The sequence below is a fragment of the Rhamphochromis longiceps genome, linkage group LG17 (assembly GCF_057381845.1).
Source record: "Rhamphochromis longiceps isolate RC_006_pf linkage group LG17, R_longiceps_female_GT1.1, whole genome shotgun sequence".
Classification (NCBI taxonomy): Eukaryota; Metazoa; Chordata; class Actinopteri; order Cichliformes; family Cichlidae; genus Rhamphochromis; species Rhamphochromis longiceps.
In genome coordinates, this window is record NC_140573.1 from 13,914,812 (window position 1) to 13,927,892 (window position 13,081).

Below are 13,081 nucleotides of genomic sequence, written 5' to 3' on the forward strand. Positions count from 1 at the left end.
TCCCATTATTTTAATTTCACTATGCACAGACCACGTGTAGTGTTTAATTTTTTTTTTAAAGTTACTCGTTTTCCGTTGTTCCCTGTCTCCTGGTTTTACTAGCCGTTTTAATCCACTTATCTCCAAAATCCCACTTTAAATAACTGTCAAAATATTTAACCCAAGCCAAAGGAAGACTGCACAACAGCAAATGATTGAAAGGATGTAACTGTATTTAAATATTTGATATGACTCATGAGATTCTGTGCTTGAATCCCTACTAAGGATTGTATGTCCAGTGATTAATGCAGCATTACGGGAAATCAGCGGCTGGAAGCATCATTACTTCACACAGTCAGCTGCTGAGAATCCAAACCTCATTTAACAACTGAGTTCCAACTGAGTCCCCCTCAGTCTCATTCTCCAGCAATAACAAACATGTCCCTGTGCACAGCGAGGGATTTTTGGCTATTTGCAAAAGAAAAACGACAGTCCAACAAAGAGAAGATAACCAATTTTATGGGTCAAAGTTAAAAACAAAAAAAGAGAGGAAACAAAAACCAGTATGAGAATGAGGGCGATTCACTGATTAGTTGATATGCTGAGTTAGCAGACAGCTCCAGTGAGTTTTCCAGCTGAGAATTACATTTTTCTCATAAATCCACCAGATAACGGGCTGGGGTTGTGAGTTTACATTGTCACATAAAACCACCCTGTGACCTGCTGAAATTTGTATTGCCATCAACTCGGGGATCTTTTAACATCCATCAAAATATCTGATTGCTGTACCAGAATGAGCCCCTTTTTATCAGCGTAAATCAAAACTCTGAAGTGCGAGCAAGGCTCTGGGAAAAGGAAAGGAAGAGGACATCCAAGACCAACGAAAATTCACTTGCTCATTCCCCAGCCTCATCTCAGTGAAATCTGAAATGTTTATTAGTGTCTGAAGACTAGGGAAAATACACAAAGCAGTAATGGGAGAGGGAGGGGCAGATAATGCAACTCAAGGACATGAAAAATGTAAGAGCTTATATACTTAAAGATGGATAAACTGTAAGACAGCAGCAACGAGACAGGGGCAAATGGGGTTAGTATCTTGCCCAAGGACAGTTGGCATGCAGACTGGGGGAGCCAAGGAATCAAACCACTAACCTTCCAGTCAGTAAATACTACCTCAGTAGAAGCTCTACCTCCGGAGCTACAGCCACCCCAGGGAGAAGAGTTCCCGACATCTAGGGCAACCACGTCCTCATTTGAACAGAAAGCACCTCAGCAGCCTTTCACATAAACCATCTGGGTGATGAGGTCACTCAGTCACTTAGCCCAGAGGTTTCTAACATGAGTGCATTCACAGTTTACTTCCCTGAGAACCATGAATCTCCCGGGCAGACCAAAAAAACAGACTGACACTCTTGCCACAGAGTCCCCTAAGGGGAGTGTAAGTTGCACCCACAAGTAGTGCAAATGATTTGGAATCAGTACAGCATAGCCTGGTTGGACATCTTTCTGTCCAAGCGCACAACTCTGCCATCTATGGTTTTTCTTGGTATAGGCTGGCGCCCAACTAAGGGTAGATGCTCTCACCAGTGCCTAGCCAGGGAGTCTCCTTTATGCTTTCCCTTTGATTCCCCTAATGTGCTTCAAATCAAATCAAATCAAATCACTTTTATTGTCACATCACATGTGCAGACACACTGATACAGTGCATGTGAGTGAAATTCTTGTGTGCGAGCTTCACAAGCAACAGAGGTGTGTAAAAATACAATAACATAAGAACAAGCAAAATATAAGAATGGGTAAATCTGTGAAGTATATGAATAAATATATGTACAATATAAGAGTGTATGTGCATTACGGAATGTGTATACTAAATATGTATATCTTTGTGTGTGTGTACACATATATATATATATATATATATATATATATATATATACATATATATATATATGTCTTTGTCTTGTCTTGACACCAGTGGGTCAGGGCACTGACCTCCTCCCGGTAGGCCGTTTCATCACCTTTGGTGATAAGACCCACCACTGTAGTGTCGTCCACAAACTTCACTTGCTTGGTTAACAGTGTGATGCATTTGGCCACAGGGTTCTCTTGGTGGCTTCGGACCTCTGGTTCCTGACACCTCTCAGTCTGCTGAGCAGGGACCCACAGGATCTTTCAAGGAGGTTTGAGCTTTTGTCCCGGCTGGGATGCATGGCCACAAGGGGATCTGTCATTCTTCGCTGACTTTGAACCTTCTGTTAACAATACCTTACTCTTTTAACATGGATGGTGTATAAGAGTTGTTGGTGTTAATGCATGGGACAACAGTTTGGACCCAGTCTTCAATCCATGCATGACATGTTGCACTGCCACCACATCTGGGACTGAGAGATGTTACACTAGTGGAGAATCTAGCAAATGTGCAGGAGCAACCTGGGCAACATTGTGCACATTTGCTAGGTTCTATGGACTTAACATGGCCTCAGGCTCCACGCTAGCCTCTCCTGTACTACCTCTGGCTGACCAGTACGTTGTTCTTTGTGACAGCACTGTTCACTGGCAGTAAGAAAGGAATGAATGAAGTTACAAAGGCAACTAAGATCCTGAAAATTCATTGATGACTCACTCACTTAGAACGTCTTATTGTCAGAAGATTCCTAGAGACCGGATGCAAATGTTTCCTCTAAGCCAGGCAACACACTTGCATTCATTAATAATTCTGTTTTCATTTAATACAAACGGTCATTTTGTCATGATTTCCACTGGTCCCACTGATCCAAAAAAAAAACACTTATTTGGTACATCAACAGTTGTATTTATGTGGAATACCACAGTAAACCACATTTAACCTTGGAAGTCATTACCTAACACAAGTTTTGTTGAAATATGACTAAAATTGTAGTAGCAGTAGGAGGGAGTTTTAGAAGGATGGACTGACCTTTGACCTCAGTACACTTTCCTGAGAAGTCTTATTAAATATAACGTAATATTTATTTAGTAAAGTGAGGCTTCACTGGTCTCAGAAAGAAGATAAAGCAGAGTATACTTCTGGAAAAGCCTACTGTGGGACAAGTTGCTACTGTATGAGTGTGACGTGTCTCCCAGTTTCTCTGTCAGCTGCATGGTGCTTGTGGATGTAACTGCTGCCACACCCACTTGTCATAAAGTCAAAGGGTACTACATGGAATTTTTGTTTACTGTTGATACCTTTGTAAGATAAGACACTGACCTTGGCAAAGGACTTCTTTCTCTGTGCTCATTTTCTTTATTCAAAATACAGGCATTGTCCTAATTTACAACTTTTCTTTATTTCAAAAAGATCTCTGGAGGCCTTGTCATCCTGAAAGAGCCCACTATTAACAACTTAAACTCCTGAGAAATGTTCTTCTCAGTTGCCAAGAAGGAATTGCTAGATATCCTATCAAAGTGACCATCTGATCTCAAGTTCTTTCATTTGAACTCAGACCTGCACTCTGTGGTGTTTCTGCACACTCGACACACGTGTGAAGAATGAAGCTCTCTGCACAGCAGTGCACACACAGTCACTCAAATATCTGGAAACGCACAGCAAGACACCTGCTGCCCAAACAAGTGAGGAGCCTCGGGCTGTAACAGAGCTGTGTGTTGTTCTTGTTTGATCAGGCTGGGTGGATCGTCAGACTGCTGTGCTTCTCAGGACCCAGGGAACATTTCTTTTCTTTTTTCCTTTTTTCATGATGATGTTTACTTTACACTCTAATGAAATCACACCTCCCACCATGCTGTGCTCCCAGAAAAGCTGAGCAGAAAGAGAACACTTTCTCGAGGCTACTGACACTCTCAGCTGGAGCAGATGTTGTCATACATGATCAAATGTACAAGAACAATAAGAGATGAAGAGCAGCTCTGATTGCTTCTTTTAAGATACTGTCTTAAGTCATTGTGGATCATCTTTTTAAATGACTCCCCTATCTGGGTCAACCTATCAAGTTCTGGTCGTGAATTGTGTTTATTTTGGCCCCTGGAGAGACCAATTCTGTGACAGATGTAACTGCCCACACTAGACTTTCCTCTGAAATTTCTCTGAAATGTCTTTTGAGTTAGAAAAACATATTTTTCCAGATTTGGAGACAATCAAACTTCAGCCAAGTTGCTATGTGGGGATAGACATGTGGCCATTTCTGTTTCTTTCTGTATCTGTTTGTCTAATTTTCTAGCTAAATATGAAGAAATTTGGTGATTCGGTGTGAGCAAAAAATAAAAGCCATTACATTTTGATGTGGATCTGGATCACTTTCCGTTGGGCTTTGTAAGGAATATTTGAGCATATTTGGTTGCTTCATTGAAGTTATGATATTTGCATGATGGTTTTCCTAAGATTAAGATGCCAGGCTTTTGGCAGCATCTGCTTTGCATCAAATGGAAACTTACTCAATTCACTTCATTATACATCCCCACTCACAGTTTAGGCTAACATCCTTGGTATAAATTTGTAATTTTGGCTCAAATAAAAATGTTTTCTCTCTATATATATTTTTTAAAAGAAGCAAGAGTAAGGAATTTTGTGTTTGGTAATACATCTTGTACCATTGGAAAGCCTGTTTATTTCCCCTAAATGAAGCCACATTTTAAGGACAATGCATTTGTGGGTTTGGCGAAAAATGTGCCAAATCCTTTCTGCCAAGGCCAAAGAGCTTATTGTGCTGTTGATTCTTCTTTGGTGTTGTTTACTGGCTTAGATGACTAGAGTCTGAAAAAAACAAGAGATACTGGTATGGTGAGGAGGAAGGAGATGAGAAGGTGAGAGTAGTGCTGGAAGAGACAGATGTAGGAATAGAAAATGAAAATATAAATGTAAAACATTTAAATAGTCATGTTATGTTAGTAATAGTTATGTTCTTTGAAACATATACTGGCGATTTTTGAAAATTCAAGTAACTTATTACAGTTATACTATTTATCCAGTGTCTGAATACATTGATTGTCTGACCTATCGCCCCTGGCTGTGTGTCTTACACTGTGCACTAGGAAGACTTTTGTGAGGTGTGTAACCAGGCTTGCTTCGTTATGGACAAGTGACGTGAAGTGCACTACATCACCACAAAAATTGCGTGTTAGTGTTCGAGCTTTTTTCATGGAGCTTGGTGAAAGGAGAGAACACTTTGAGCTGATCTCTCCTAATAAAGTATTAGACATAACATGCCTAAAAACAATTAAATGTTATTACTATAATGTTCACAAGTCATTTTCTTCATTACAAGGTGTATGCCAAGCAGCTTGCGTACCACAACAGCAAACCTCACCACCGTAGACTCAGGACCTCCTTGTTGTGAGGCAACAGTGCTAATCACATTGTGCTGCCTATAATATAAACAAAACAGAAAATAATCAGGATCACTCTAAAATGTTTTATTTTTAAACTACATTTAAAAGTTTCAGTTGTGCTCAGGTTTGTGAGTTATGGCCTATATTGTGAACAAATACTTGCGAAGTGTTCAAAAGTCTTTTTCTTAGCTGTTAGAAACAGTCATTGGTTGCATTTCTCCCTCCGTCCTTCTAGTGACGCTGTTGCAAGAAAAAACTATTTAGCGCTCACAGGCTTTCCTCTCTTTAGGCAAGCGTGTTTTACTGCTTCTTCTCGCTCGGTTCCCATTGGCCAACTTCATCACGCTTCCTCATACGTAACAGCGTGCAGCGGTTTCCAGCTTGGTTTACGGATGCGGCGGAGGGTCGGTGGTACTCAGACGGTAAACTGACGGAAGCCTTTTGCTGGGTCCGGCTGGTCAGTGAGGCAGCAAACCGTAAACATTCACCCGGTCAGAGATGGCTCAGTGCTTCGAGACTGCCACCGTTAGCTCCGATGTTCATGGAGAGCCGAAGAATGAGAAGAAAGTAGCCGTTATCACCGGCATCACCGGGCAGGTAAAGTTACTGCACTGTGGGATGGGATGGACAAACCCCAGTTTATAAAACCTTGCTTTCCAATGGCGCACTTTAATCGTCACTGCTGGTGAAAGCCTCAGTACCTCCTCGTTCGTGGTTAATTTTGAGAGGAAACGTGTGATTAAAGCTGCCGGTGTCACTTACACCTGTCAGGAGTTAGAAAGGCGGTAATTCACCATCCCATTCAAATGTGCTCTTTGTGTATTTTGCATAGGATTGTTGATGTGTGCGATTTTATGTCGCATTGAAATTCTCCCAGAAAGGGAATTAATTTTGCGTCTCATTCACGCTTTAAGAGAAAACGCTTCTGCTCTTTCTAGTCAGTTGTCTTTGTAGTATACTTCCAAGTTTTCAAGAATGTCGTCAGAGTACACGTTTCTGGCTCTGTGAGTCCACACACAGCCAGTGACAGCGCACTGGTGTCAGATAAAGGGAGTCAAATAGGTAGTTCAGGTGGAACTCGTCATGCTTTCTGGTTTGTCAGCTTTTCAACCTGTTCTGGTCACAGACAACGTGGTGATGTGAACATTTAAATTAAAAAATGACAGAACATGAATGTTTAGGTGTCTCTGTGTAGAATTAACCTTAAACCTTTAAACTCTGTAAACCATCAGCTGAGATTTAAAAAACAACGTAAACAAAAAAAGTTGCCTAAGACTTGAAAGTAGCCACCAGCAATCCTGCAAACCATGCTACACAGTAACCCATGTGTACAAGTTTATGATTACAATACAATACACAGTAAATTACAATAAAATTTGTTGTTTCCAGAGACGCACTGCAGACCGTGAATGGCATAGTGAATGACACACAGCAAACCATAACGAAAGGCAGTGTTGACACTACTCTAGAAACACAAGTCATCGTGTCACATCATCAATTTGTAGACTAGTTTGGACGAAACTATCAGTTACTATAAATTATTTCCATTACTGGTCAGCTGCAAATCCTCTGAACTTACTGCTGTTTAATCATCACATCATTTCCTGGAAAGATAAGCTCCGGGTTGCAACAGCCCATTGAACAAGTTCTTTACTGTGGAGCCGGATGTTTCCTATTCCCAGAGTGATACAAATCTAGCAGCTTAACTGTCAGCATTTATGAAGGATGAAGCACATGTGCTCTTTTTGAACAAAGCAATGTCACCATGACACAGCTTCACACACACAGGTGTTGAGCTGTGATGATAACCAGCTAAGTCAGGCGTGTTTCTTAATTAACTAATAGGGAAATTATGGTGGTTCGGCCAGCAGTGGAAGCACACATAGGCAGTCCATACGCCTGTATAGATAAATAAATAAATGAATATAAGTGGACCAAATATTGTCACATGGTTTGCAGTGACGCATTTACTTGGATTTAACTTGAATCTTTCCCCTGCGTGAACGACAAAGGACGGGGAAAAGCTACAAGTCTACAAAGTCATCAACTGACGTGGACCACAGTAAACAGAACTAGAGATGTAGAAAAAGTCAGCAGGTGGTGCAGCATTCCTAAGTAATAGAAATAAGACACAATTCCATGGAAAATGCATGTACTGTCCAAACTAATAAAAGAGATGCTTCAGTGTTTTACTACAGATGACAAATGTAGCTACTGCTTCATCGTAGAACCTTTAGCAGTCCTAAAGGAAGATTATGTAAAATTAAATTCAAATTTTCCTTATTTCTTACAAACTTAACAGTGTAATTTTTTTATGCCAACAGCTAACAGTAAGTAGACATTAAAGTAAAAAGAAAAAAGAAAATGAAATGAATCACTGAGTGAAGTGGAGTGCAAAACATAAAGGTCCAAATAGGATGCTGAAGCATAGCCAGTTTATTACAGCCTATTTTAAAGCATGCAACTCGAACAAGAAGTAACAGTGTGACACTGTGACACATGACATGTTTTAACATTACGCATCTAAAACAACAGGTGATGCCAAAGCTTCTGTAACATCACTCTTCATTCAATATATTCGCATTTATTTCATTTATATTCAGACATTAATTCGATATGGTCAGCCTTTCATTGTAATAAAGAAATAATTAAATACATACATACAAAAAAAAATTGCATTCCCCACACTCTCCTTTATCCCTAAAGCTCGGGTCCTTTACCAGAGGCCTGGGAGATTCTTTGCTGTTCCTGGCACTGCACTCTTCTGAACAGAGATCTCAGACATTGCTTCTGGGATCTGCTGGAGCTGTATGATGTAATACAGAGAGAAGCTAGATAGCTAGGCAAAGGTGTGTTATTGTGGCTGATCCTCACAAACACAAGGAATGGTAACTTTATTTTTAGTTACTACTACTGCTATGTTCCCGGACATTTTCTCAGACTCTTTTTATGGGGATCACCTGCTCATCAAACATGTTAATAATTATAAATGGCTTCAAGCTCACATTCACGCTTGTGTGACTCTGAGGCATTTTTCTGTGATATGTGCACACATTTCTGCATCTTTTTCCCTGGAAACACATACTGTATAGTTTATGTATTTTTGTATTTCAGTTTTCAGTTTGAATCTTTGCATCTCATGGCAATGCATACACTTAAAGCACAACTTTTTAGGGTGTAGTCCCCTTGCTCTCTGTTGATGTGTGTCAAAGAAGCCACAACAATTTCTGTGTGCCCGAGATGTAAGAGTGCCCGAGGTGTAATGGTGGTATTCAGTCCCCCTGAACACACACTTAAAACCTAAAGATTTCCCTGTAGGGTGTATAGTCTCATGTAACTACAGCAGTTAAATGTGTTAGAATTTTAACTCGCCAGTAAGTACTTGAAGTATTTTCCAAAATGTTGTTGAATATAAAAATCATAAAAATCATAAAAATCCAACTCCACTGCATAAAGAGCTTACATCCTGGTCATATGTATGGTTTTGTCATTTTACAACACAGCAGCTCACCAGTCTGACGAGTTTCTAAAGTCCACCATTTAAGGTTAAAATCCCAAAGCAATCTTTGTCTCATATAACTCAGACTTGTATAAACAACGGTCCCATAATGCATTAGTAACACAGTAGTAGGGGTGGGGGAAAAAATCGATACTGTGTAGTATCGTGATATTTTGTTTGCTAATAATGTATCGATACAGGGACAGCAGAAATCGATATTTTGTTACAAAAAAAGTTTTTGTGGACTCTGACTTCAGAGCATGTTGATCCTTTTTCTGAGCAAGAATCCTGACATTCCTTCACTGTCCAAATGTGTTTAACTTTTTTTTTTTGGCAGCAATAAACATGATAGTTTACTTATTTTAATTTAAGACATGTTTTATTTTAATTCAGTTTAAAACTTTTTTATTTAATGTAAAATTATATTTTGTTTTAATTTACTTTCAAATTCTTCAGTTGCTGAAGGGGCTGCATAGTTTTCATAAATTGCATAGTTCAGAATAGCTATAATTGTACCAGATGGTTGCATTCAGTTAAGTTGGACTAGACTGTAATACAAACCGTTCAGTTTGTCAACAATAAAACTGACTGAAATGAGAGAAAGACTGAGTGCGAGACTTTGATATTAGATATAATGAATATTGATAAAGTTTACCTTTATGTACAGAATCTGAATATCGCAAAATATTTTAAAAAATTGCAATAATATGTATGGTGATTCCCACCTCTACACAGTAGTATGTGGATGAATTCAAGTCAGAGTTTATATATTGACATTTAGGTTAGTCCCTAAGAAATGGCTAAGCTAAGAGTGTATTTTGAAAACAGGAGGGAGGGTTAGTATCATTTTATTGACTGCCAGTAATTAAAGAATAAAAACAGCGCTATGCAACACGACATTGGGACAAGTACAAAAACCTGGATACATAGCAGTAGGTGCAGAATTTGGAAGTTTGAGAAGAATCTGATAATCTGATGTCACATCAAAGCAAAGCCAGAGAGCTGCTGTGAAAGCAGGTTTTGTAGTAGCAGAGAAGAAAGAGGAAGAGCTTTTGAAATACTCCACGATTAAAGTGTGCGGCATCTTGTGTCCACAGAAACACAAGCATTTTCAAATGTTGGCTTAAGCACAAATACTGTTGCTGATTGGATGTGTGATCTTGTCTCTGATTTACAAGCACAGTTGATGGAAAAGGGAAAAGATTTCATTGAATACTCTGTGGCTGTGGATGAGAGCACTGACACTACTGACACAGCACAGCTGGCCATCTTCATCTGTGGGGCTGCAGTTTATGTGTCATAGAGGAACGTTTGGGCTTTAAATCATTGCATACTACAACCAGGGCAAAAGGAATCTTTAATGAAGTATCTAAATGTGTAATTGATATGAAACTGCTTGGAACTAATTTATGCAACTAAAAAACAGATGGAGTCGCTGCGAAAAAGGTAGATTTGTAGGAATGATGTGGGAGAAGATGCAGGGGGTGAACAGAACACTATAGTGCAATGGGGCAAAAAGTGGAGGTGTAAGTTGGTTTTTCTGTGCGACATAACTAAGCCTCTTATTACACTAAACCTTCAGCTTGGGGGATGAGGCTGTGTGATCACAGATATGTATGATGCGTATGTATAAGGTCTTTTCAAGTCAGTCAAACGCAGCAAAGGAACTTTGCTCACTTTCCCTATTACCAAACAGTGTCAAGCCAAGTCACCACTACAGTGTTCCCAAATATGCATTTTGCTGATAAAGTGAACACGCTTTGCACTGAGATCACACAGTGCTTTGGTAGCTTTGCAGTGCAGAAATATAATTTTGAACTGGTACGTGATCCATTTAGTGTTGATGTGTAAAAAAAACACCTGTACGAACTTTGCATGTGACAGCTTTGAAAATCTTGCGACTGCAGGTTTACTAGTGCAGAAAGCACATTCAGATGACTCACATGTGTTCTACAGAATTTTTTCATTGCCATTAGCAAAATAATACAGGGTAGGGCTGTGCGATATGACCAAAATCTCATATCCCCGATATAAAACATTTATCGTCCTGACAACGATATAAATCACAAAAACGTAATATTTTCTGTAAATTCTGTGAATCTCGGGCAGCTCGACTTACGTGAACTTTTTCCACCTGCGTGTCCTGTACCTGGAGTCGAGTGTTTTAACCAATGCATAAAACTATATTTTTAGCCACAGGTTGTAACGACCGCCTTTTTCTTTGTATTTATTACGCAGGGAAACGTCTGTTCTAACGTTTGAGTCTAAGGTTTAGTTTTTAGCATCTGACGGCTCGTTTTTGCTTCTCATCCGTAAGCACTGTGAATACTCTTTCACGTGATTCAGTTTATTTTGAAAAGTCTCAACAGGATCTTGAGCTTTATTGTGAAAGGTTTACGTGGAACACAAACAAGCGGACAGCAGAGCCACGCGATGGTTTTACCGTCACTGTTGCTAACCTAAAAACAGGCGCTTGTCCGTCCATAGTGTGGTTATATTAAATATAAGAGAAAGAGAGAACTTGAAGAAATTAATAAAGCCACTACAGTGAAAAAATGTTGCTGTAAACAGTTTATTTTACGACACGACGAAACAAACGATAGCGTAATAGGAAATGGTAGACGTTTTTATATCGTCATCCGATATATATCGTTATATCGAACAGCCCTAATACAGGGTGTATTGTTAGGGTGCATTAATACTTGCTTTACACTCTTTTGTTCACATCAATTTTGTGCTTTCAGCTACGTGTTTCATAACAGGATTGTGAACACACAAAAAAGCTTAAACACTGAAGGAAATAAAAATAATTAAAGATGTTTTTATGTGCAGGTTTAAATGAAATTTTCATTTCCTTTGAGCTCTTCTTTGATCTCCACCAACCTATTAGAGAAATATCTGTATCTAACAGTTGTTTTGTCAACTATTCAGAAGGTTGGTAGTTTGATCCCCAGCTCCTGTGTCTGTACGTTGAAGCGCCCTGTGCAAGACACAACCCTAATGGGATTTTTCAAATGAATAGCTCCCGGGACAAACTGACAAATTCTGGCAATTGTGTCCACTTTTAAAATGTTTTGTTGACTGTTATTCATGAATACTAATTACAAGAAGCTTGCCTAAGAGAGATCTTACCAAGTCACGACTTTCAGGCTTATTAGAATTGTGCAAACGCCGTTTTAGGGCTGTTTGTTTATTATATAGTGTATTAACATATTTGTTTGGATTTGTGTTCTTAAGTCTGAAAACGTAAAGAGCTGCAGTCTTACACCTGATTTATCCTACCAGTGGCAAAATTACGCTGTAGCCCAACTTACACAGTGGGCCATTTATTTTGTATGCCCCTTATTTTGGCATAACTAATACCACAGTTTAACCAAAGTTCATTTTTAATGTTTCAATGATTCTCTCTCTCTTTTTTTTTTACATGAATGTATTTAGATGTTAAGTATTGTGTTGTTTGCTGTAATCAATTTTGTCAGTTTATTAGTAGGTTCAGAAAAATAACTTGCCACCAAGAGCTATAATTATTTGTAAAATGATTAGAAAGTAACAACTTAAGTATTTGCATCATTTGCACACTTTTAATAAATCACTGCATTTGTTTTCCATTTTCTTAGAAAAATGTTAAGGAATGGGGGGTGGCTCCAGATGGTTGCACAGTACTTCACATTTATCGTTAGGTGTTTCTTACAGGGATAACGAAATAAAGATGGTGCACACCATTGGACTCTAGCGTTTTCTCACTTTTCCGCTAGTTGATTAGTGCGAGCACATTGTGAGCACAGGTCAACATCAAGCGACAGCGAGCTGGTCCTGATGTTATAGTGTTATTATACTATTTGTGTATTCAGTACCAGTGCGTGTTTTGTGTTCCAGCGTGCTTGTTTCCAAATGGAGTGGCTGGAATTGGTCAGATCTGTTCTGAGATGTGTGATGAGATGCTGATGGCGATGTCACACTAGCAGTTTCAAGTGTTAGCCTCTTTAGCCAACCATCATTCTAGATGCAAAGAGTGTCTAACATACAGCATCACTGGATTAGTTTAGTATAAAGAACAGCTCCTGTTTTCTGACTGTACTGAAGATCATACAGATGGAATTTGTTAGTACTCTGTTATAAAGCTCATAGACTGTAAAGTTATTGCCTACAGATAAAAGGAATAAAGATATAATCTGGGATTTTAACTACTATTTCCAAGATATTCTAATCTAGTCAATTTAATATTAAAGGAAACATAATTTGTGTCAAACTTTCAACATTTTCAATGTATTATAAATGTTATATCGATATGACACGAGAAGA

The 13,081-nt window shown here is 39.0% G+C and overlaps 1 protein-coding gene across 1 annotated transcript in view; it reads left to right on the top strand.

The window, feature by feature from the left end:
• Positions 1 to 5,639: 5,639 nt before the first annotated feature.
• The window catches only part of gmds (GDP-mannose 4,6-dehydratase), a 222,070-nt gene continuing 214,628 nt past the window's right edge, over positions 5,640 to 13,081 (top strand). The window contains exon 1 of the mRNA XM_085385930.1: positions 5,640 to 5,877. Coding sequence (XP_085242056.1) covers positions 5,779 to 5,877 — 99 coding nt within the window. The 5' untranslated portion in view covers positions 5,640 to 5,778. The remainder of the gene's footprint in view (positions 5,878 to 13,081) is intronic.